This window comes from Caenorhabditis briggsae (genome assembly GCF_000004555.2).
Source record: "Caenorhabditis briggsae complete genome, chrI, whole genome shotgun sequence".
NCBI classification, from domain to species: domain Eukaryota; kingdom Metazoa; phylum Nematoda; class Chromadorea; order Rhabditida; family Rhabditidae; genus Caenorhabditis; species Caenorhabditis briggsae.
Genome location: NC_013489.2, coordinates 550,928 through 574,696, shown reverse-complemented (window position 1 = coordinate 574,696; position 23,769 = coordinate 550,928). Strand labels below are relative to the sequence as shown.

At 34.5% G+C, this 23,769-nt stretch overlaps 7 protein-coding genes across 7 annotated transcripts in view; 3 read left to right on the top strand and 4 right to left on the bottom strand.

Annotated features, from left to right (window-relative positions):
- CBG00288 overlaps positions 1 to 4,637 on the bottom strand; it is a gene marked incomplete at both ends in the record, with an annotated part of 13,815 nt that extends 9,178 nt beyond the window's left edge. The window contains 6 exons of the mRNA XM_002638662.1: positions 2,217 to 2,261; positions 2,319 to 2,520; positions 3,956 to 4,068; positions 4,120 to 4,227; positions 4,292 to 4,398; positions 4,600 to 4,637. Of these exons, the coding sequence (XP_002638708.1) occupies positions 2,217 to 2,261; positions 2,319 to 2,520; positions 3,956 to 4,068; positions 4,120 to 4,227; positions 4,292 to 4,398; positions 4,600 to 4,637 (613 nt within the window). The remainder of the gene's footprint in view (positions 1 to 2,216; positions 2,262 to 2,318; positions 2,521 to 3,955; positions 4,069 to 4,119; positions 4,228 to 4,291; positions 4,399 to 4,599) is intronic.
- Positions 4,638 to 5,180: 543 nt separating this feature from the next.
- CBG25166 lies at positions 5,181 to 8,999 on the top strand (the record flags this gene model as incomplete). Its single annotated transcript, XM_045244330.1, has 11 exons — positions 5,181 to 5,213; positions 5,335 to 5,344; positions 7,003 to 7,059; positions 7,107 to 7,282; positions 7,408 to 7,514; positions 8,080 to 8,176; positions 8,229 to 8,318; positions 8,435 to 8,591; positions 8,638 to 8,729; positions 8,778 to 8,864; positions 8,916 to 8,999. 11 exons carry the CDS (start codon positions 5,181 to 5,183, stop codon positions 8,997 to 8,999), a joined length of 990 nt encoding a protein of 329 aa, XP_045097920.1.
- Positions 9,000 to 11,473: 2,474 nt separating this feature from the next.
- On the bottom strand, positions 11,474 to 14,582 carry CBG00290 (the record flags this gene model as incomplete). Its single annotated transcript, XM_045244286.1, has 5 exons — positions 11,474 to 11,619; positions 11,877 to 12,000; positions 13,115 to 13,613; positions 14,105 to 14,229; positions 14,466 to 14,582. 5 exons carry the CDS (start codon positions 14,580 to 14,582, stop codon positions 11,474 to 11,476), a joined length of 1,011 nt encoding a protein of 336 aa, XP_045091515.1.
- A 1,329-nt stretch (positions 14,583 to 15,911) lies between these two features.
- On the bottom strand, positions 15,912 to 16,576 carry CBG00291 (the record flags this gene model as incomplete). The annotated part of the gene is made up of 3 exons (XM_002638664.1): positions 15,912 to 16,226; positions 16,285 to 16,368; positions 16,487 to 16,576. 3 exons carry the CDS (start codon positions 16,574 to 16,576, stop codon positions 15,912 to 15,914), a joined length of 489 nt encoding a protein of 162 aa, XP_002638710.1.
- A 400-nt stretch (positions 16,577 to 16,976) lies between these two features.
- Positions 16,977 to 20,383, top strand: CBG00292 (the record flags this gene model as incomplete). Its single annotated transcript, XM_045244191.1, has 8 exons — positions 16,977 to 17,111; positions 17,163 to 17,436; positions 17,585 to 17,664; positions 17,740 to 17,928; positions 18,293 to 18,436; positions 18,558 to 18,659; positions 19,242 to 19,356; positions 20,298 to 20,383. The coding sequence occupies 8 exons, from the start codon at positions 16,977 to 16,979 to the stop codon at positions 20,381 to 20,383; spliced, it is 1,125 nt and encodes a 374-aa protein (XP_045091516.1).
- A 434-nt stretch (positions 20,384 to 20,817) lies between these two features.
- Cbr-tag-173 overlaps positions 20,818 to 23,769 on the bottom strand; it is a gene marked incomplete at both ends in the record, with an annotated part of 6,893 nt that continues 3,941 nt past the window's right edge. Inside the window, one exon of the mRNA XM_045244084.1 lies at positions 20,818 to 20,820. Coding sequence (XP_045091517.1) covers positions 20,818 to 20,820 — 3 coding nt within the window. The remainder of the gene's footprint in view (positions 20,821 to 23,769) is intronic.
- CBG00293 overlaps positions 21,712 to 23,769 on the top strand; it is a gene marked incomplete at both ends in the record, with an annotated part of 3,057 nt that continues 999 nt past the window's right edge. Inside the window, one exon of the mRNA XM_045244140.1 lies at positions 21,712 to 21,825. Coding sequence (XP_045100790.1) covers positions 21,712 to 21,825 — 114 coding nt within the window. The remainder of the gene's footprint in view (positions 21,826 to 23,769) is intronic.

Here is a 23,769-nt window from a genome sequence, read left to right as displayed (position 1 = left end):
CAGAAATTCAGAAATTCAAAAATTCAGAAATTCAGAAATTCAGAAATTCAGAAATTCAGAAACTCAGAAACTCAGAAATTCAGAAATTCAGAAATTCAGAAATTCAGAAATTCAGAAATTCGGAAATTCAGAAATTCAGAAATTCAGAAATTCAGAAATTCAGAAATTCAGAAATTCGGAAATTTCGAAATTCAGAAATTCAGAAATTCAGAAATTCAGAAATTTCGAAATTCAGAAATTCGGAAATTTCGAAATTCAGAAATTCAGAAATTCAGAAATTCAGAAATTTCGAAATTCAAAAATTCAGAAATTCAGAAATTCAGAAATTCAGAAATTCAGAAATTTCGAAATTCAAAAATTCAGAAATTCAGAAATTCAGAAATTCAGAAATTCAGAAATTCAGAAATTCAGAAATTCAGAAATTCAGAAATTCAGAAATTCAGAAATTCAGAAATTCAGAAATTCAGAAATTCGGAAATTTCGAAATTCAGAAATTCAGAAATTCAGAAATTCAGAAATTCAGAAATTCAGAAATTCAGAAATTCAGAATTTCAGAAATTCAGAAGTTCAGAAATTCAGAAAGTCAGAAATTCAGAAATTCAGAAATTCAGAAATTCCGAAATTCAAAAATTCAGAAATTCAGAAATTCGGAAATTTCGAAATTCAGAAATTCAGAAATTCAGAAATTCAGAAATTCAGAAATTCAGAAATTCAGAAATTCAGAAGATCATAAATTCAGAAATTCAGAAATTCAGAAATTCAGAAATTCAGAAATTCAGAAATTTCGAAATTCAGAAATTCAGAAATTTCGAAATTCAAAAATTCAGAAATTCAGAAATTCAGAAACTCAGAAACTCAGAAATTCAGAAATTCAGAAATTCAGAAATTCAGAAATTCAGAAATTTCGAAATTCAGAAATTCAGAAATTCAGAAATTCAGAAATTCAGAAATTCAGAAATTCAGAAATTCAGAAATTCAGAAATTCGGAAATTTCGAAATTCAGAAATTCAGAAATTCAGAAATTCAGAAATTCAGAAATTCAGAAGATCATAAATTCAGAAATTCAGAAATTCAGAAATTCAGAAATTTCGAAATTCAAAAATTCAGAAATTCAGAAATTCAGAAATTCAGAAATTCAGAAATTCAGAAATTCAGAAATTTCGATAATTCAAAAATTCAGAAATTCAGAAATTCAGAAACTCAGAAACTCAGAAATTCAGAAATTCAGAAATTCAAAAATTCAGAAATTCAGAAATTCAGAAATTCAGAAATTCAGAAACTCAGAAACTCAGAAATTCAGAAATTCAGAAATTCAGAAATTTCGAAATTCAGAAATTCAGAAATTCAGAAATTCAGAAATTCAGAAATTCAGAAATTCAGAAATTCAGAATTTCAGAAATTCAGAAGTTCAGAAATTCAGAAAGTCAAAAATTCAGAAATTCAGAAATTCAGAAATTTCGAAATTCAAAAATTCAGAAATTCAGAAATTCAGAAACTCAGAAACTCAGAAATTCAGAAATTCAGAAGATCATAAATTCAGAAATTCAGAAATTCAGAAATTCAGAAATTCAGAAATTCAGAAATTCGAAAAATCAGGATCTCTAATTTTGAATAGTTAAGAAAATTCTGAAAATCTAAAAACATATAAATCCAAAATTTCAAAAATTCAAAAATTCATAAAAATCGAAAAACCTGAAAAAAGAAAATTCCAGAAAGTTCAGAAATTCGGAAAGTTGGAATTTAAAAAAATCAGAAATTCAGAAATTCAGAAATTCAGAAATTCAGAAATTCAGAAATTCAGAAATTCAGAAATTTCGAAATTCAAAAATTTAGAAATTCAGAAATTCAGAATTTCAGAAATTCAGAAGTTCAGAAATTCAGAAAGTCAAAAATTCAGAAATTCAGAAATTCAGAAATTTCGAAATTCAAAAATTCAGAAATTCAGAAATTCAGAAACTCAGAAACTCAGAAATTCAGAAATTCAGAAGATCATAAATTCAGAAATTCAGAAATTCAGAAATTCGAAAAATCAGGATCTCTAATTTTGAATAGTTAAGAAAATTCTGAAAATCTAAAAACATATAAATCCAAAATTTCAAAAATTCAAAAATTCATAAAAATCGAAAAACCTGAAAAAAGAAAATTCCAGAAAGTTCAGAAATTCGGAAAGTTGGAATTTAAAAAAATCAGAGTTTTCGAAATTTCTCCCCACTCACCTGGTACTATTTCCGATTGTATATCAAAATCGACCAGTGACAAATCTGAAATTCAAAATTTTGAGTTTCCCGCCAAACCTCCGCCCTTTCAAAAATTCTCACTTTTCAATGCCAAAACCTGTTGCCAATTTCCAATTTTCTGTTCTCGAATCATCGATTCCAAACCGAAAGTATTGATGTAAAAATTGATTTCTCTATTGGAAATTCCTCTTAATTTTGATAAATGTTCTTCAGAAAAAATGTGTCCGAGTGATTTGCGGAAACTCTTCGTGAGAATAGCATGATTGCACACTTTGCAGTCTTTCTGAAATTCAAACTGTTGTAACTTTTACATTTTTTAAGATTTTTAAAAGATTTTTATTTTAAAATGTGTGAAATGTCATTGTCTTCAAATTTCTAGTTGAACACTTTTTTGTACAATAACTCTTTAAGTCAGTAAACGCGCTCCACTGAGCCTCCCTTAACTTGAATAACTCAAAGGCGCGTGGGACTCCTATAGTGGTGTGTGGTATGTAGTCATGGACTGCCGGGCGCTTCATGTCTATGGTGCCCTGGGCCTTCTAGCTAATCGGGAACCTATAGGGTTGAGAATCGAAAATTTCAAAATTATGTTGAAACTCACTAAAACTTCAGGGAATTCTCAAAAACGGTTTTCAGGCCTATCTATGTGCTGCCCACAAAAAATTGAGCTGAAAGCTTCGCAACAGAAATTTTTTGTAACATTTTTTTCGTGATTAACTCAAATTCTGTAACCTACTGTAAATTTGGTTGCCGTGTTTTTTTCGACTGCAAAACATTCTAGAGAATTCCAGGACAGTTTAGAATACTCTCGAAAGCTCTACATCATTCCAGAAAATTGCAGAACATTCTAGAAAATTCCAGAAATTTTCACTGGTCTTTCCTATTTTTCGATATTTTTCAAATGTTTTAATATCAAAATGTGTAAAATGTCTTTGTCTTCAAATTTCTAGTTGAACACTTTTTTTTTACAATAACTGTTAAAATCAGTAAACGCGCTCCACTGAGTCTCTCTTAGGCGCATGAATCCGGATTGAAGTGAAATGCGTTACACATATTTTCCAATGACCATAACTTTTTTCATTTTTGATATTTTTAAAAATTTTTTAAACCAAAATGTGTGAAATGTCTCTGTCTTTAACTTCGTAGTTGATCACATTTTTGTATAACAACTCTCTAAGTCAGTAAATGCGCTCCACTGACACACCTGTAAAAAGTGCATGTACTGTTGCAGCGGAATGCGTTAAATTTTTCAATTATCATAACTTTTATAACTGTCGCTATTTTCAAAGAATTTATATCAAAATGTGTGAAACTTCATTGTCTTCAAATTTCCAGTTGAACACTTTTTTGTACAACAACTCTCTAAGTGAGTAAACGCGCTCCACTGACACTCCTTTGACTGGTGCATGCGCCAGTGTCAGTGGAGCGAGTTTACTGACTTTGAGGGTTGTTAAACAAAAAAGTGAGCAACTACAAAATTATAGACCAACTTTATTTATACATTTTTATATAAAGATATCAAAACGGTATCAAAAACTAACCAAGTTATGATGATTTGAAAAAATATACCAAAAATCAGAATTTTGGCTAATTTTCATAAAAATTGAAACAAAATTTCCTTTTTTAAAAAATAATTAAACTAACCACTTGACGCTGCAAACAAACATCAAAAACTTTGTGGAAGAGTAAATCTTCGGCCAGCAATTCCTTTGCTTTACCAACTTTTCGAACAAATTCTTGAGAAGTTGGATATCTTCAACTTCCAATTTCTTCTTATTGATTCCATGATAAGAGCTGAGCAATGGAATTGTCTCGAAAGGAATTGAAATTTCTAAAACAAAATTTTTAAGTTTTTGAGATTTTTTGTAGTAAAAAATGTTACCTGTAAAAGTTCCCAACTCGCCGAAGGCTCCGCCCACATTTTTTGAAATTTCTGGTCTTGGAATTCGTCGAAATGGATGTTCTTCTCCGTACAGATATATCAGAAAACCTGGAACAAATTTAATTTTCTTTTGAAAATTACAAATGCGATCTGTTGAAATTCTAGAACTCACTGATTTCATAGGTGACTGAACGTGTACGTTCAGTGATTGAAATACTGTCATCTGGAGTGACAGATCCATTGGCATACAACGCCTCCAAATCTTCCAGACTAATGGGTCTGGAACTTTTTGAATTTCAGGTTTATCAAGATTTTTCTGAAATTTCAAAAATCTGAAATCCAAAAGTTCGATCATTTCGTATTCTAGAGTTTTGGAAATCCCAATTTTTGAATTTCCAAATTTCTTAATTATGAATTTCCGATTTACGAATTTCTGGATTTCTGAACTTTTCAAAATTTCGATAAAACCCTCAAACCAACTTATTCTGAAACTGAAAAAGCGTATTCTTTGTTGTCATTCGTTGAAGATGGAAATTCTGAAAAAAAAGGGAAAATTATATATTTGAAAACCAAATTTTTGGGTGAAAAACAATAAAAAATTTTGACATGGCCTGATAACAAAATGTTCGCATAGATAACAGTAGAAATTATACAAAAAATTACAGTTGTCAAAAAATGTAAACATTGAATGTTCGAATTGCTGAATTTTTGAATTTTTTAAACAAAATTTCAAAAAATTCCGTATTTCCAGAATTTTCTAGAATTTCAAAAAACTCCACTTTTTCCATAAATTCTTCTAAAAATCGATTTTTTTTTTCAATTTTAAATACAAAACAATCGAAATTTTTCGTTTTTTCTCTAATTTTCTTGATTTTGGTTTGAAACTACAGTAACCTGAAATTTTAATTTTTGATAAGAAAAAAAAATAAAAAATCTTTTTAAAAGTAGCAATTTTCCTCCGAGAAAAATGGCCACACACAGTTGTTCTGTTCTCCTCTTTCCCTCATCCTCTCTTTCTCATTTTTGTAAAAAATAATTTTCAAAAAATTTCAAATTTTCAGATGCATCATCATGTGGAAATAACGTCGTCGATGGTATTCAAAATTTTGCTTCATAATTTTTTTTTCCCCTTTTTTCTGTATTTTTGTAAATATTTCGGGTCCGGCAAATGAATGTTTTATCGAAAATTTTGAAAAATTTTGTGGATTTTTTCAGGCTTCTTCAGGTAAAAACAACTGTGTAAAATGAGCGGAAACGTGAAAATTCGAAAAAAAAAATTCAGGTTACTGTAGTTTTCGTTGCGGGACCATATTCATGGTCACACGGCCGCGCCATGTGATCGTGCCGTTTTCTCTTCCATGTATCTTTTTCGTACGAAAAGATTGTTTGGAGGTCAACAACAGAAAGAGGGACCTTTCATTGAGACACATAAAAAGAGAAAAAGAGAAATAGCGAGTGTGGGGAAAGAGGAGACGCAGAGAAAGAGAGGATGAGGGAAAGAGGAGAACAGAACAACTGTGTGTGGCCATTTTTCTCGGAGGAAAATTGCTACTTTTAAAAAGATTTTTTATTTTTTTTTCTTATCAAAAATTAAAATTTCAGGTTACTGTAGTTTCAAACCAAAATCAAGAAAATTAGAGAAAAAACGAAAAATTTCGATTGTTTTGTATTTAAAATTGAAAAAAAAATCGATTTTTAGAAGAATTTATGGAAAAAGTGGAGTTTTTTGAAATTCTAGAAAATTCTGGAAATACGGAATTTTTTGAAATTTTGTTTAAAAAATTCAAAAATTCAGCAATTCGAACATTCAATGTTTACATTTTTTGACAACTGTAATTTTTTGTATAATTTCTACTGTTATCTATGCGAACATTTTGTTATCAGGCCATGTCAAAATTTTTTATTGTTTTTCACCCAAAAATTTGGTTTTCAAATATATAATTTTCCCTTTTTTTTTCAGAATTTCCATCTTCAACGAATGACAACAAAGAATACGCTTTTTCAGTTTCAGAATAAGTTGGTTTGATCCCGAGTATAGTAGACAAAACATTGTTATTTAACGTCATCAATCAAAACACTAAATAATTATCTCAAAATCATAAGAAAAAATTGAAACTTGAAAAAACTGTGAAAAAAATACAAAAAACACGAAAAATTGAAGTTTTCTATTGGAAGAGGAGACCCTTATTTTTTGGTTTTTGGTCTCAACATGAAAAATGCTTAAAATAATAAAATACGTTTATATAAAAAAAAAGATTTCGTTTCTATCTCAAAAAAATAAAAAAAAATCATTTTTCGATCTGCGAGTTTTGGAGATCGGATCAAAGTGGGCGGAGCCAATCAAAAGTATTCTCAAAATTCTTAGAAGTTCAAGTGTACTAACTGTATGCGTTACCAACTGATTTGGAACAGTTTGACTTTTTTTTTGTTTACTCGAAAATCTCAGAGAAAGTGTGTTAAGATGTTTGTGATAATATCAGCAACACTTTATCAGTTGACAGGTTTTTGATATCTCTTATATGATATAGCTTATATTATAATTGAGCTCAAAGTGCAAAGCGTTCTATATGGTATTTTAAGCTCTATTTGAACTTACGGGTCCCACGAGGGTTTATGTGACCATTAGGAATTTGGGATCCTAATTTTTTAGTAAAAACCCATTTTCAAAAAAATTTTCAGATAATATGGAACCTTTCAAATTCCTATGGAACTCGTAGCCTTGAATTTTACAGATCATTCGAGAGTTTAAAGGCCCTAATTAAATTTTTTAAGACTTATTATCAAAATTATTGATATTTTAGCAATTAGCGAGGTTTTCATGTTCTACGAGACACCAAAACTCAAAAAAAAAATCTAGAATTTTGAACAATAAAAACTTTTCAGATTCTCCACGAGTCCCGCTTATCGACCTACCACAGCCATTTGACACTAAAATATCGAGTGAGTTGGGTAAAAAAAGAAAACTGAAATTCTATGGACATTTCCAGGAGACCGCTTCAAACTAGTATACAATGGAAATCGCGAGCTTTTGAGCATTCTAAAACCGTGTGAAATCACTGAAAAGCATGTCGATGTAACATGTCATCACTGTCCAGGATCACCGAAATTCGCCACTGTTTGGGAGACGATGCAACACGTGTTCAATGAAATTCATGCTCAGAATGTGAGTTTGGTTGTTTCATTAGGGTGAAAATATGGCAAAAAATTCGGAGGGTACAAAAATTCGGGTAATTTGTACCGAATTTTTGTATTCTCCGAATAATTCGCCTGAAATTATCCATTTTTCAGATCAATTACATTGGAACATCGAAGGATTTTTTTCACTATAAGCTACTACTGAAACGAGTTCTGGTCAAACAGCCATTGCCAGGTAAAACAACTGTACTTGAAAATGGGTCCATTAATATTTTTATCAACTTAAAAGATAAGATAGAAAAACTTAAGAGCTACAAAATGATATTACTTGGAATACTGTATCTTGTCTATGAACAAAGTTCCAAACCAAAACCCTCCTCTACGCGGTCAATTTCTTGGCTTTTTGTAACTTTATTCGTAGGCAAGATACAGTATTTTAAACTATATAATTTTGTAGCTCTTAAGTGTTTTTATATTATATATTATAGTTGGTTTAAAAATATCTGACCTGAAAAAAGATATACCACGAGGAACAAGTAGGCTCGCCCTTCTAGTAAAGGTACGATGCTTCTACGCGCCATATTTCATTAGGGCGCGCTTGCACAAAAAAGTTGCCAACTACAAAAAATGAAGACTTAAATTTCGTTGAATATATTCTGAAATTTTGAGACGAATTGGACAATTCTAGACTACTTTCGTAGGATGTCAAAGTTCCACTTTTTCCAGAGCCTCGTGAACAAACATCAATACCAAAACCAACATCGAAGGAACTCTGCTACAAACTGGAAATGTGTGACTTCCACTTTTCCCCTCCCCTCTATTCAGAGAAACTGGCAAGTACTGTCGCGGACCAACGAATCGACAAATCCTTTTCATTCAAAGTTTGAGAGTCAGAGAAGATGTCAAGTTTTTCGAGAAACCTGTGAGTCCTATCGATTTTTCAAGAAAAAAAAACAGGAATGTTTTTCTTTCAGATGAAGTGCTTACTGTGTCAACTGGATATGTCGAACTTCTCAATTTTAGATGTTGCACGTCACGCATTTTCAATCAAACATCTTGAAAAAGTAGGTCAAAAAGTTTGGCTCTATTGTGGCTCAGGACGTTTGCCCCCCTCCATTTTCAAGATTTTTGAGATCCAATTCTAAAATTTTGACAAAAAAAAACAAATCAACATTTCCAGGCTCTGAGTCGTTGCAACATGTTTTTCGTTGAGGAATTCGAGTGGTGGATGGAAAAACTGAAGACGTCGTCGAATTTGATACCTTCTGAACCATCAGAATCTGCAGAATACTACGTCGGTGGATTAAAAACAATTATTGGGAACAGATATATTCCAGGTTTAAAAAAGAAGAGCCAAGTTCGCTTTAATGAGAATTGTTTTAGTTTTCGAAAAACTCACCGAGAAAGAATTGAATTTGATTTCAAATGTGGATGAGCAGAAGGTTCGAGAAAATGAGGAAGTTTTGTTGAGACGGGTAATTTTTAGAGTTTTCCAAATTCCTAAATTTTCAAGTTTTTTGCAGTTCGGCGGATGCATCTACTGTGACTTATGGATTCCGACACCAACTGATATCTTCCCTCATTTCTTTTCTGAGCAACATTTTGAGAAGGTTTGTGGACATCGGGATAAACAGAAACACAGAAAAATTTTGAATGTTCAGGTCCGTGAGCATCATCCAGTGAAGCAGTTTGATGTGGACGATGTGATGAGTCTTGTGAAATTGTGCCAGAAATCGGATTGTTGAATTTCGAATCATTTTTTTGCATAATGATTATTTTTGACTCCTGGAAATTATTAAATCTTTTCTATCCTAAAACTGTGAATTTCGTTTTGCCCATTTTGTACTGAAAAAGTGAAAAAAACAGGTGTCTTTCAGTAATCGGTAATTAGCTGAACACCTAGGAATATTTTATACCCTTCAAAATTTTAAAAGTGATCGGTAACTAGGCAGCCCAGTTCCAGACCTACTGTCACTCGGATACAGGTCACCCGGATCCAGGTCACCCGAATCCAGGTCACCCGAATCCAGGTTACACGGCCAGGGTCGCCCGGATCCAGGTTATCCGGATCCAGGTCACCCAGATCCAGGTTACCCGAATCCCGGTCACCCGGCCAGGGTCACCCAGATCCGGGTTATCCGGATCCAGGTCACCTGGATCCAGATTACGCGGATCCAGGTTATCCGGATCCAGGTTGCCGGGAGCCAGTACCCAGAACCCAAGACCCAGGACCCAGGACCTGGGACCCAGGATCCCCGGGTCACCTTCTCTGGAGCCCAGAGAAGGTGAGAACTGATTCTTCCTTTCATTTCCCTCTACCTTTATATTACTCTCCTAAAGGTCAATGGTTTCTAAACTAATTCACGTAGTCGTTTTTTTTTTCTAGAATTTCAAATTTCTTTCGAAGCATTTTTTGTCACGGGGGTTAAGAAATTTTTTTTCCATCACGTTTAAATAAACTTGAATTTTCAGTTTTGAAATCTGTGAAACTTCTTCAAAATATCGTTCCTTTGAACCCAATTATCTTGTTTCCTGTAAAAGATATAAAAAAAGTGTCAACTGATGAAATGATTCTGATATTAAGACAAACATTCTCGCCTTAAAAATGTCTTAATATCTTTTACAGGAACAAAGATATATTTGGCCAACGTTGCGAAATTATGGTTGTGAGAGGTGAGATTGATTGAGCAAGGTGTGAGATTAGACAACCTGTCCCATTGATCACCAATCAATGCCTATTGATTTCTTTGCTCGCTCGTTTACAGAACATACTCATTCTCTCATTTTCTTTCCATTTGTCTCCTAGTTTTTGTCTTCCTCATACTTGTAAACCGTGACTTTGCAGCGCCTTCGCGGGCCTTGCCGTAGTTTCTTTTAAAATAAATATTTTTGCACCAACTAAGTTAGATAGAATAGAACTTAACGAGAACTACAAAATGATCTTATTTAAAAAACCATATCTTGGTTTTGAGCATAGTTACGAGGCATAAAGAGGCTGAGCCCGGTTGTGCCGGGTCGGTTCTGTTGTTATTATCGTTTTATTTCGGCTGTAACTTTGCTCATAAGCGAGATACCGTTTTTTGAATTGTATCATTTTGGAGTGCTTGTCGAGTTCTATTATATCGGATTTAGTTGGACCAAAAATATTGATTCTAAAAGAAACTATGGCAAGAGCCGCAAAGACCCGGTTTACTTCTACTTAAAGGTGGTGTGCGGTGAAAATTTTTATTGCTTTATTTTGTGCAGAAATCCATGTAGATCCCCATAAAAATAACGAAAAAATTCAATAAAAATGCCTTCATTGAGAAAAACGGCATCGAAAAGTCAAAGTGGGAACCGGTGGCCTAGCGGCCAGGTGTGAGTTTTCTAGGCCAACTTCCGGTAAAAGCGCGCGAAATTCGAATTTTTATTGATTTTCAGTGTTTGCTCAGATTTTTGTCAGGTTGTTTCATACGCCTGGGAGGAAATTAACAGAAACATTTTGAAATGTTTAAAAGACATCATTTATTTTAAGAAGAAATTGGAAGTTGAAGATATCCAAACGGATCTAAAAGCCTGCTGCTGTCAGAAGTTCGGAAAAAGATTTGTTATTATCCACTATTATTCATTTCTAGGTTAAGAAATATCAATTTTATGTCACCATGTCCCTTTTTGTCTATTTATTCTCTTTTTTATTCTTTTTTCTTTTTATTCTTCCACGTATTTTTTACGTAATAAGTACAAATACAATATAATACCTTGCCGCTAGGCCACCGGTTCCCACTTTGACTTTTCGATGCCGTTTTTCTCAATGAAGGAATTTGTTTTGAATTTTTTCTTTATTTTTATGGGGATCTACATGGATTTCTGCACAAAATAAAGCAATACAATTTTTCACCGCACACCACCTTTAAGTAGACGTGTAAAACTAAAATCCACCGTTGAAAGCTATAGAATTGTGGAAGACGCGATGTTCGAACCTGTAAAAATTGGGAATTCATATCGTTTTTTCAGTTCATCCCTCCTCTATTTTCAGTGTTTTTTGTGTGGTAAAACTACCATAGTCTTCTCATTACTTTATATCGATTTATCAAATCAGGTTTCAGATTACAAATCAAAGTTCAACAACAAAAATGCATAAATTTTGCATAGAATCTCATTTTACATTTTTACAAAAAAAAAAATTGATTAGGTCGTGATTGGATTTTTACAAAAAAGTGGGGGGGGGGGGTGTTTTATTTTAATCAGATTTGAATTCAGCGTTCTCTGTCGCTTCAACTGAATTCACCTTATCGGATTCGTCCTCATCGGATTCTGGAGTCTCTGGAGCTTCAACTGACGGCGGTGCAACACTCACGACGACAATATTGGCCGACGGGATGAGCTCTGGAAAATTGATCATAATTTTGCTCAAACTTAATATTTTTAAGAGTTTTAAATATTGAAGCAGAGCTATTGAAAAGGGCTTCAAGAAAATATAAAATTTCACTAGTTTTGAAATACAGTATTCCGAGAAAAAAAGAGCTGAAGATCGGATATTGGTGGGTTGTGTCAATTAGTGGACTCGCGCAGCTGAAAAAGCTTGTTGAGCTCTACAACTTCCTTCCAACTCTTAAAAAATTAAAAAAAAACAGCTGACTCACTGAGCTCTTGAAGCGTTTTTTCCATATCTTCCTCTGCAAACTCTTTTCGTGGGAATGGCGTCATCATTCTGAACTTAGGAGCTGCTGGATGGTTGGTTTCAATCCAGGTGTAAACTGTGGAGAGCTGCAAAAAATCAGATCAATCTGAGAATCAGCAAATTCGAACTTTAAGAGTTTAGGAGAACCCAGGGACCCAGGGACCCAGGGACCCAGGGACCCAGGGACCCAGGAACCAAAGTCACCTGGCCACCCGAATCCAGGCTACCCGAATCCAGGTCACCCGAATCCAGATCACCCGGATCCAGGACCCAGGTTACCCGGACTTAGGATTCAAGCATCCAGCATCCGATCCCCGGATCCCCGGGTCACCTTCTCTGGAGCCCAGAGAAGGCAGAACTGATTCTTCTCTCCATTTTCTCTTCCTTTATAGTAGTTTCCCTGAGGTCAATGGGACATCGAGGGTCGTGGGTGTCTATATTATTTAACGTAGTTTTCGAAATTATATAATTCAAAACAATTGTTTTTTGCCACAATGCACAACATTTTTATATTTTTCACTTTTAAATAATTATCGCATTTTCACTTTTGAAATCTGTCAAATTCCTTAATTAGATCGATTCCTTTGAACCTAATTATCTGGTTTCCTGTTTGAGATATCAAAAATGTGTCAACTAATGAATTGTTGCTGCTTTCAAGGCAAACATTTTTGTTCTCAAAGATATCTTTCACAAGAACCAAGATACATTGCCTCAAAGACACGCGTAAATTCCCATATTTTTAGCAAGAAAATGTTTGCTCTGTGAGCTTAAAGGAGGCCACACACCAAAAAAAAGTTTTCCTGATATTTTGCATAGAAAACCCCCATGAGGGGTTGAACTCATGACAGGCAGCTCAGGGGTACAGCGCCGCTACCGACTGGGCTACGGGGGCGCGAAGGCGCCTGACGACCGATTGTTTACATAAGCGCGGCGCGATTTCGTCCCCCGAACTGTCCCCCGAAATTTTTGCTGTCTCGCCTCCTTTAATTAACTTGGTTAATATAAGATATATCATAAAGTAATCAACTAATAAATATTGCTGATGTTATGATAAATAATTTATCAGTTGACAGATTTTTGATATCTCTTATAGCAACCGAGATAATTGAGCTCAAACAGCCCAAATTTTATACTGATGTGTTGTTACTTTGGAATCTAAGAATTCTTAGACCTCTCAGACTGTTAAGCATCCCTACTCACCTTCTCTTCCTGTTTAAACTCCTGCTTCACCACTTTCCCTCCCGCCAATCGAATTTGCAACATGGTGCACCCCTCCTCGGGACCCTTTGGGATTACTGGAACCTCCTTCTTCACCACCTCAATCCTTCCCATTCTTTGTCTCCTCTCCTCTGCATCCAGCTTAATCTGCTCCAGAATCTTCTTCCGATCCACGTCATCCTCTGCCTTCTGACGACGTCTCATCTCTGCGTACTCCTTCATTCGTCGATCCTTCTCCTCTTGATCCTCCTCCATCTGTCGCTTTCCTTCTTTGTGATCCATCGATTTTTGATCTACCAAGGGCGTCTTCTGATCCTTGAGCTCTTGTGCCAACCGAATCTTTTCTACGATCTCTTTGGCTTTGGCAGTTTTCTCCTCCTCTGTTAGTGGTTTTGGTGGATTGGCTTGGGAGAATTTGGAGTGCTGGGTTTCAGAGGCATGAGCCATCATTAGCTCGTCATTGGGGAGGAATAGGTTGCATCTGGAAAATGGGATAAGTTGTATCGTGTAGCCCTGGAAAATCGCTACAAATTGATATAAAATTTGACTGGGCCGCACTACGCGGTCGCTGTCGGCTAGCCATCGACACCGCGTAGCTCATGCCTCACTTGATAAAAAGTTTATAAAATGTTTACTGATAAAATGTTTACCGTAATACGACAAACATTTTATTAGTTAACCACTTTTTGATATCTTTCAATGCAACCGAGATAGTTTACAAAATTTCGATATCTCTTATGGGAGGCGAGGTATTATAATTAAGCTCAAAGGTACAAGTATAGGGTGACAGCCTGTTAGAGCTTATGACCAGTCAACTTTGAAATCAGTTATCTCGGTTGCTATAAGAGATATAAAAAAGTTGTCAACTTATAAAATGCTTATCATAATATCACCAATATTTTACTAATTAACAACTTTTTGATATCTTTTATATCAGCCGAGATAATTGAGCTCCAAACTCACTGTTCACACTTGAATCCAGTGGCCACTGCTGGAAGAGCATTGTTGAGTGCCGAAGCGGCGTCAGCAGCAGATGACGTGGCTTCTGAAGCATCAACATCGAATCCTTCTCCACCGACTTCGATGAAGTTGAGAGCCTGAGAAATTAGATTTTTAGGATTTATATTCCGAGACTCATTTCTGTCTAATTTTCACTTTTCTAGCACACTTTCCAGCCGAGATATAGGACTTTGAAGTGTAGGAAGCTAGAGACGCAGACAACGAGACACTCTAACTGTCTGTGTCTCTTCGAAAACCTCTTCAAATCGCAGTATCTCGCCTCTCAGAAGAGCTGGGACAGTGAATTTTGGACGAGATTCTAGGATTACTGTACCTGATTCAAATTGCGATTATTTCCCGCCGCAGCGCTGGCCGTCTCTGGAGCGAATCCCATATCAACGAGCTGATCCACAATTGGGTTCATCTTTTGGATTTCTTGGAAATCTGACATTTTTTGAAGATTATTAAGAATTTGTGTCTTCTTTAAAAGACGTTTAAAAGACAAACAATTATTCTTTCAAACTAAAAAAAAACATTGGAAATTAGAATTGAAAATCAATAAAAAATCTTTAAAAAGAGCCAAATATTGACGAGAGAGAGAGAGAGAGAAGAAGAGACGCAGAGAAAAGGGGGGGGGGCGTCTATATGCAGTTTTTCGTTGTGTTGCAATAGAGAGGTGTAGAGACGCAGAGGAAGAAGGAAATTTGGAAAATGAGGAATTTGAGAATTGGGAAATTTTTAAAGTTATGAAATTTAGAGATTCTGAAAATCTTTTAAAAATCAAAATATTCAGAAAAGCTGAAAACAAGTTTTTTTTTTGAAAATTTGAGATTCTATAATTCTGAAATTCTTAGATTCGGAGACTCTGAAAATTCTGAAAACGGGAAAATCAGAATTTTTTTTGCAAAAATATTTTTCTGAAAATTCGAAAACGGGAAACCGTAAAAATTTGAAAATCTTGATTTGTTTGAAAATTGGAGATTTTTTTTAAAATGAAAATCCTAAAACTCGGAAAATTAAAAATTCTGAAAACTTGAGATTTTAAAATTCCACAAATCTAAAAATCCTAAAATTTGAGATTTGAAATTCAAAAAATTGGAATTTTGCTAAAAATTCTGAAAATTTAAGATTCTGAATCTCTTTGAAAATTTCGAAAATTGGAAACTTCAAAAACGAGAAAATCAAAAACTCGGAAAATTCTGAAAATTAGAAACAATCAACTTTTTGGAAATGTAAAGATTCAGAGAGTTTCAGATTTTATAAATCGAAAATGTCGAATCTCGCTGAAAATGTTGAAGCTCTATAATTCCGAAATTCGCAAAGCCAAAAAAATTCCCAAACCGGAATTTTTGAAAATTCAAAAAATCTCATTTTCAATGACGAAAATCAATGACAAAAATTTCTTTTGCACCAAAAATAATAAAAATATTTCAAAAAAAAAAACGAATAATGCAAATAATATTAAGCAAAGGATTGGATTGGCAATTCGAATGGGGGGTCGTGGAGGTGAAAATCAAAATTCTCAATAGAGCGAACTTTCTGAGTAATCATTTTTGAAAATTAGAGAAAAAAAAGGGGAGAAAATCACATGATAAGTAGTAGGGAAGAGGGGGCAGCACAACCGGGGCGGAGAGAGAATCAGAGGGAAAAATTGAAATTCTAGAAAATTCTGAAGGGGAAAAAAACAAAATTTGACTGAAAATAAGGGGAAATTTATACAGAAAATTGTTCAAAATTAATGATTTTCGCTGAATTTTTTGAGAATTTTCAGCAAAATTTTTCAGCAGAAAATCTTGGCAACAGCCTCGCGTGCATATGGAATATACGACAGAGAGTACCATGCCATTGCAATATACTGTCCAGCAGTACAAATAATCGCCAAAACGGCATTTTTTAACACTAAACCAGAGATCAATGTGAGAAAAATGAACAAAATATAGAGAGAAGAAGCGATCCATCGAGATTTATCAAACATTTTCTTTAGCTGGCCGATTGGACCCATTAGACAGCACGTAGAGGATAAGGAGAGGATAGCACTGATCGAAGTGAGAATGCAGAATCCAGTGATTTTGGTGAGAAGGAGCAGATAGGATCCCTACAAAAAATTGGAGATTTTTGAGTGGAAATTTTGAGAAAATCGAAAAACCACTCACACAAAAACTGGCAATTATAGAAAGGATAAACAGGCCGATAAACGATTGGACTCGCATTTCCCAAGACATTCCAGTTGTGATTGTCTGAAAATTTGAAATTTTTTAGCTGGAAAAAACCCAATTTTTTCTGCTTTTTTTGAGATACTTTTCGTCACAAACTGTCGGTCTTAAGCACAAAATTTCAGCCAAAAACAAAGCTCACCGGTTGTCCTTCATTTTCCTGTGGAACGCGGGGCCCGTTGAGAGTGTTCGGGTTGTTGGGGTCACTATTCCGATGAACACTGCCGAACATTATCTGAAAATTTTAGAAAAATTCAATAAAAACTGGAAAAAATGCTGTAAAGGCGCTGAAAAAAAATTGATTTTTCTCTAAATTTTAACTCAAAATTGAATTGCGCCATGCTGCGATTTCTGGCGCATTATTCGGGTTGTTGACGCATTTCTTGTGAATAATTTTTTGTAAAAATAAACACATTTTCGACCGATTTTTTAAAGGTTTTCAGCTAGTTTTTCATTGATTTTTTGCTGTAATAATATGAAATCATGACCTAGAAATTGAATAAAAGTTATACAAAGTTGATTTGATGACCCGTTTCATGAGATTTGATCAGTTTTAGGGGTGTAACTTTTTTGCTGAAAAATGGCTTTTCAAAAATAGTTTCATGTCAAAATTTCAGAAAACTCAACTGAAAATGCCTCCGAAACAAGCACCGAGCAAAAAGGCGGAGAACAAGCGGAAGGAGAAGGTGATCGAGGACAAAACGTTCGGTTTGAAGAACAAGAAGGGAAATAAGAATCAGAAATTTGTGGCGCAAATTGAGAATCAGGTTTGAAGCTTAATTTCAAAGATAACGACCTAATTTCTCACAAAATTCCAGGTCCGCAACAACAACACGCGTATGGACTTGGTCCGGCAGCAGGAGGCCGCCAAGAAGAAAGAGAAGGACGAGCTGTTGGACATTCAGAATCTTCTGAAGCCTGTGGAGCAGAAAGTTGCGAAGGATGTCGATCCAAAGTCGCTTCTCTGCGTTTTCTTCAAGCAAGGATTGTGTGGAAAGGGGGCAAAGTGCAAATTCAGTCACGATTTGGCTGTGGCTCAGAAGACGGCCAAGAAGAATTTGTATGCAGACAGCAGAGAGGTTGAGAAGGATGGTAAGTAGGATTTTAGCTAGAAAATATTGGAATTTTCTTGAAAAAAAGAGCTAAAAATCGACAATTTAACCATATTTGGAGCCGAACTAGCTCTTTTTTCCAGCCATATTATTGCTTAAAAACTCCCAAAATCAATTATTTTTCACAGAAACTAACGAGAATTGGGACAAGGAGAAGCTGGATGAGGTGGTGAACAAGAAGAACAAAGGAGGACATGTTATCGATATTGTAAGGGATTTTTTGATGATTTTCGCATTGAAAAACCAGGAAAAAGTACCAAAATATGTTAAAAACCGTTTCCAGGTGTGCAAATACTTCCTGGAAGCCGTCGAAAACAACAAGTACGGATGGTTCTGGGAGTGTCCAAACGGTGGTGACAAGTGCCAATATCGTCATTGTCTGCCAGAAGGATACGTGCTGAAGAAGGACCGAAAAGCGATGGAAGCACAGAAAGAGGATGAGATTAGTATTGAGGAGTTGGTTGAGAAGGAGGTGCGATTTTCAGGGAAAATTGGCTGAAATCGGCAAAAAAATTACTGGAAAATCCGTAAAAATCACCGAAAATCGCTTTTTTGAGCCTATTTTTCGGAGAAAGATTTATGGAAATAGTGAGAAAAAAGGGCTGAAATTACCATTGAAAATCCATCAGAAACTCCGAAAAATTAGCTTAGAAATCTTAGAAATCAGTAGGAAAGTTTCACTTTTTGGATCCTTATTCAACTAGTTTTAAGCCTAAATTTGCCATTTTTCACCAAATTTTATAGAATTTTTCTCTCGAAATTTGCTTTTTTTTAAGTCAATTTTACACCGGAAACTTTGAAAACTGGCTCAAAATCGAAAAATTGCTCATTTTCAGCGAGCCGCACTGAACTCGAAGGACCTCACAAAACTGACACTTCAAACGTTCGTCGCATGGAAGAAGAAGAAGCTGAAGGAGAGAAAAGAGAAGGAGGAGGCGGATTTGAAGGCGAAAAAAGAGAAAATCAAGTCTGGAAAACATGTGAGTTGATGTGAAAAAATATGATTTTCTGGGGGTTTTTTCACTAGTTTTCACTAGTTGGGAACCCTAAAAAATGCGCTGAAATTGAATTTTTCATCCAAAAACCATATTTCTCTTCCAGAACGGAATGTCGGGACGTGATTTGTTCCTGTTCGACGCGAATCTCATCAACAACGACGACGACGAAGCCGGAGATATTGAGATGGAGAAGGAGGAGGTTGATGTGAGTTTTTTCCTAATTTAATAGGATTTTCTCCGCGCTGACCATTGAAAAATTCGAGTTTTCTATGGAAAATTGAGATTTTTCCAAGTCAAAAACTAAACACCTCTAATAGAAGAGCCCCCTAACCGTAGACCTCGAGCCCATATACCGTAAAACCTGTATTAGAAGGGCCGGCCCTTCTATTGTTCCAAGGTACCTCCGGAGGGCCCTTCAATTAGAGGGGGCCCTTCTATTTTTCCGGGCAGTTCTTCCGAAGTTTTGCAAGGAAAAGTTCGACGAAGTTACGTTCAAAATTCATGAAATCTGCCAATTTCACAAAAATTTCGCAAGATTTCCACCGAAAAATAGAGTGCTTCTATTAGAGGGGCCTTTCTATTAAAGGGGCCCTTCTAATACAGGTTTTACGGTATCTCGTTTTCTGTGAAAGATATCAAAAAGTAGCAAACTGATAAAATGTTTATCTTAATATCAGGAATACTTTATCAGTTGACAACTATTTGATATCTTTCACAGAGAGCGAGGTAAATTGGCTGGAAAATAGACTAAAATCAATCTTTCTCAAAAATGATCTCTTTTTTCCAGGAAAACGAGAAGGTGTTCGAAATCGACGCCAACTTCTTCAAATTCGACGGAATGGACGACGAGCTGACGAATCAGATGAGCAATTCCACGGCCGCTGTTTCCTCGGTCGCTGGAGGTTTGTTTGTCCCTTTGAAGCTGACAATTTGGCTGAAAAATCTGAATTTTGACTCCTAGAATGGCATTTTATCACTGAAAAATCATTTACCGTAAAACCTGTTTTAGAAGGGCCGGCCCGTTCAATTTTTTGTAAGGTCCCTAGGGGGGGGGGGGGCCTTCAAATAGAGGGGCGCTTCAATTAGAGGGGCCCTTCTGATACAGGTTCTACGGTATTTTCGATCCCCAGCACACAGAAAAAATTCCACGTGGTGCTGTTCTTTTCATCTAGCTGTCCATCTGTCCTTTTTTCTCTCTGAATCTCTTATCACTCCCCTATCTCTTCATCATCACCAAACACAAAAGCCATAGATCAGACATCACTTGTGTCTCTCTTCTCTCTCCTGTCTGTGATGGGGATGTTTCATTTTTGTCAGCTATCCGTTTTTTTTGCAGGATAAAAAGTCAGAAAAATCGATTTCAGGTGCTGAAAAAGACTGAAAATCGCTTAAAATTCATCATTTTCTGGCGGGAATTTCGAATTTCTATGTAAAAACTGCCTTTTTTTCCTATTTTTCTGGATTTTGGACGAAGAAAATTCGCTTTTTTTTTCCATTTTTGATGCCTGAAACTTCAACTTTCAGGCTGGAAATTACAGAAAATTCAGTGAAATGGGATTTTCGAACCAAAAAAGTCTGAAAATGGCGAAGAAATCTTCCAATTTCAGTCTAGCCAATTTCAGTTTTCCCTATTTTTTTCGTTATTTTTCTATCTGAAATTTGAATTTTCAGTGTTTTTCCAATTTTTCAGCCTAACAATCACCTATCTATCTCTTTTTTCGCCACAAAACCAATAGAAAAGCCACGTGGGGGATGTCTGCGTCTCTCTCTCTCCGACTCCCCAGAGACCTGAAGAAATAAAAGAAAAAAAACTAATTTCGCTAAAATACTCTTTTCTTTGCAGCCGTCGCCAAGATGGACATCAACGAGGACCTATTCGACATTGACGAAGACGTTGGAGACCTTGATTCGGATTCTGATGAGGATTAGAAGATTGAAAAACATTGATTTCCTTCGTTTTTTTGCCGATTTTTCGAGGGTTTTTGAGCGATTTTTTGTTGAATTTGAGTCTATTTTAAGATGATGTTTGTCCTCTTTTTTTTCAATTAAAATTGCTACTTTCTGGCATTTTTTGGCTGTTTTGACCGAATTTTTAATTGGAAATGTATCTAGATTTTGGGCTATTTTTGGACCTATTTTTGACTAGATTTTCAGCTTAAAAAGGCAATTTTAGACTCATTTTCAACGAATTTTTGCTCATTTTCCCACTGTTTGCCCTCTGAAATTGCCTATTTTTCAGCCAATTTCAGGCCTATATATCCCCGATTTTCTCCTGTTTTCTCACACATTTTCCCTGCTAAAAATTGCTAAAAATCCTTGTTTTTCCCCCTATTTTTGTGTCTAACTGGTAGTTTTTTTCCCAATTACTGGATTATTTTTCTTCCCCTCCTTGGTGTCTGTCTCTTTTTTCTTCTTTTTCTTATTTGCTCGTTTTTTTGTCGTTATAAATTCCTTGAAAGTTTTTTTTCCCGAAATCTGAATTTTTCGAAATTATCGTTTTTAGCGATTTTTCTATATATTTTTTAAACGATATATGGAGATTTTTTGATGGAAAAATTGTAATTTTTCTGAAAAAAGTTTCAAAATTTCAAACTTTGTTGAAAGTAGCTCTTTGGCTCCTAAAAATCTAGAAATTTTGAACGTACAATTTTTGAAAACATCTGGAAAAATTGCTGTTTTTTTTCCGGAATTTTCGAAACCGAACTTTAGGATTTTGAAATTTAAAAATTGAGATTTTAAAGTCAAAAATTCGAAATTTTTGACCCCAAAAATCAGTTTTTTGAATTTTCCCCAATCAAGAAATATGAATTTTTGACCCCAAAAATTATAATTTTCTGATAAAAATTGCGAATTTTCGACCCCCAGAATCACAAATTGTCGGTTTTCTCTGCGAATTTCTCAATTTTTTCCCAAAAATTGCAGATTTTTGGCTTTTTCGAGAATCGATTTTTCGATTCTTAAACTATCAATTAGGTCTGAAAAATTCGCATTTTTGAAACCGAAAAATTGAAAATTTCTGATCTAAAAACTTTTAAAAAAAATCAAATTTTCCATAGATTTTGACCTGAAAAACCTGAAAAATTACGAATTTTCCCTTCTAAAAATCACGCAAAATCCCCGAAAAAAACGGCCAAAAAATCTAGTTTTCGATCTGAAAAGCCACATTTCACGACGATGCACACAATGTTCTCTCGCCGCTCTAAATCTCCTTTTCCCGGAATTTTTCCCAAAATATCCCAAATTCTCAGGCGCCAAAAATGAGTAGCCGAGCCGTCAGTGTGTTGTCGAAATGTCGTATATCTCAACAACAAATTCGTGGAAAAGCCCATTTCACATTCCAGCCATCACAGACACTTCCAGCTGCTCTTCAGGTAAAAAATACTATGAAAAATGAGAAAAATCGGTTGAAAATGATCTAGAACGAGCTAATTTCGGATCATTTTGAGCTGAAATTAATGCCAAAAAAAAAGAAAAATCGGCCAAAAAATGATCTAAAATGATCCAAAAATGACAGATTTTAGTGATTGAAAAATTCGAAAAATCGCAAAAATCACCCCCAAAAAATGCCATTTTTCTCGTCGAAAATAGTCGAATTTTCAGCCAGATTTTGAAGTTTTTTCAAGTCTGAAAATCCATTTTCCACCCAAAAAATCCCCAATTTTGAGTCCATGGAAAAGACGAAAATTAGAGAAAAATCGGTTGAAAATGACCTAAAAAACCAGCTAAATATGACAGAAAAAAAAAGCGAAAAAATGATCAATTCAATTTTTCTTCAAATCCAATATTCAAATTTTTAAGCAAATCGACAAAAAAATTAAGCTATTTTTGACTCCAAAAATAACAGATTTCAGTGATTTTCGACAAAAAAAAATTTCGAAAAAAAACAGCGAAAAATACCCCGAAATAAGACAAATTTGATCCTTAAAAGTTGGTAAAAATTGTTAATTTCCAACCGAAAAATGCCGAAAATCATCAAATTTAAACTGGAAATTATCAATTTTCGGGTGAAATTTTAGCTCTGACAATGGCTATTTTTGTCTCAAAAATTACAGAAAATTGACCTAAAAATCGCCAAAAATCATCTGGAAAATTATATTTTTGTCTAATCAAAAAATCCTAAAATTCGCCAAATTTGCAGTCAATGGAAAAAAAATGATTCAATTCCGAAATTCGAATTTTTTAGAAAAACTTAAAAAATCGACAAAAAATTCAGCTTTTTTTGACTCCTAAATGACAAATTTTAGTGATTTTTCAATTAAAAAAAAACCTAAAAGTCTGAAATTCGGCGCAGAAAATGACCCAAAAATGTCAAATTTAGAGCTCTGCTCTCCAGGTAAAAATGCGATGAAAAATAAGAAAAATCGGTTGAAAATGACCTAAAAAGAGCTAATTTCGGATCGTTTTGAGCTTAAATTAATGCCAAAAAATAGTTTGTCAAAAAAGAAAAATCGGCCAAAAAATGACAGATTTCAGTGATTTTTCGACTTGAAAAACTCGAAAAATCGCAAAAATCACCCCCAAAAATGTCGTTTTTCTAGTCAAAAATAGTCGAATTTTCAGCCAGATTTTGAAGTTTTTTCAAGTCTGAAAATCCATTTTCCACCCAAAAAATCCCCAATTTTCAGTCATGGAAAAGACGAAAATTAGAGAAAAATCGGTTGAAAATGATCCAAAAACGAAAAAATGATCAATTTTAATTTTTTTTCAAATCCAAAATTCGAATTTTTAGAAAATCTGAAAAAAATCGACAAAAAATTCAGCTATTTTTGGCTGCGAAAAATGACAAATTTTAGTGATTTTTCAAATCAAAAAAACTCGAAAAATCTGAAATTCGGCTTAAAAAGACTCAAAAATGTCAAAGTTAGAGCTTAAAAATTGAAAAAAAAAGAGATGATTTCCAATCCAAAAATGCCAAAAATCATAAAATTTCAGCTGGAAGATGGCCTATTTTCGATCCAAAAATCACAAAAAAAAAGCTGAAACTGGCCTAAAAATCATCTAGAATATTCCATTTTTCTAACCAAAAAATCTTAAAATTCCTAAATTTTCAGTCCATGGAAAAGACGAAAATGAATCTGATGCAGTCGGTGAACGATGCGATGCGCATCGCGATGGAAACTGACGATTCGGCGGTGCTGTTCGGTGAATACGTCGCGTTCGGAAGTGTCTTCAGATGCAGTTTGGATCTTCAAGTAAATCGAGAATTAGAGATTCTTAGATGAAAAATGGAGAATTTTGGATCGAAAAATTGAATTTGTGAGCCAAAAAATCATCGTTATTTTCAGCAATTTTTGGGTCTATTTTGGCTCGAAATG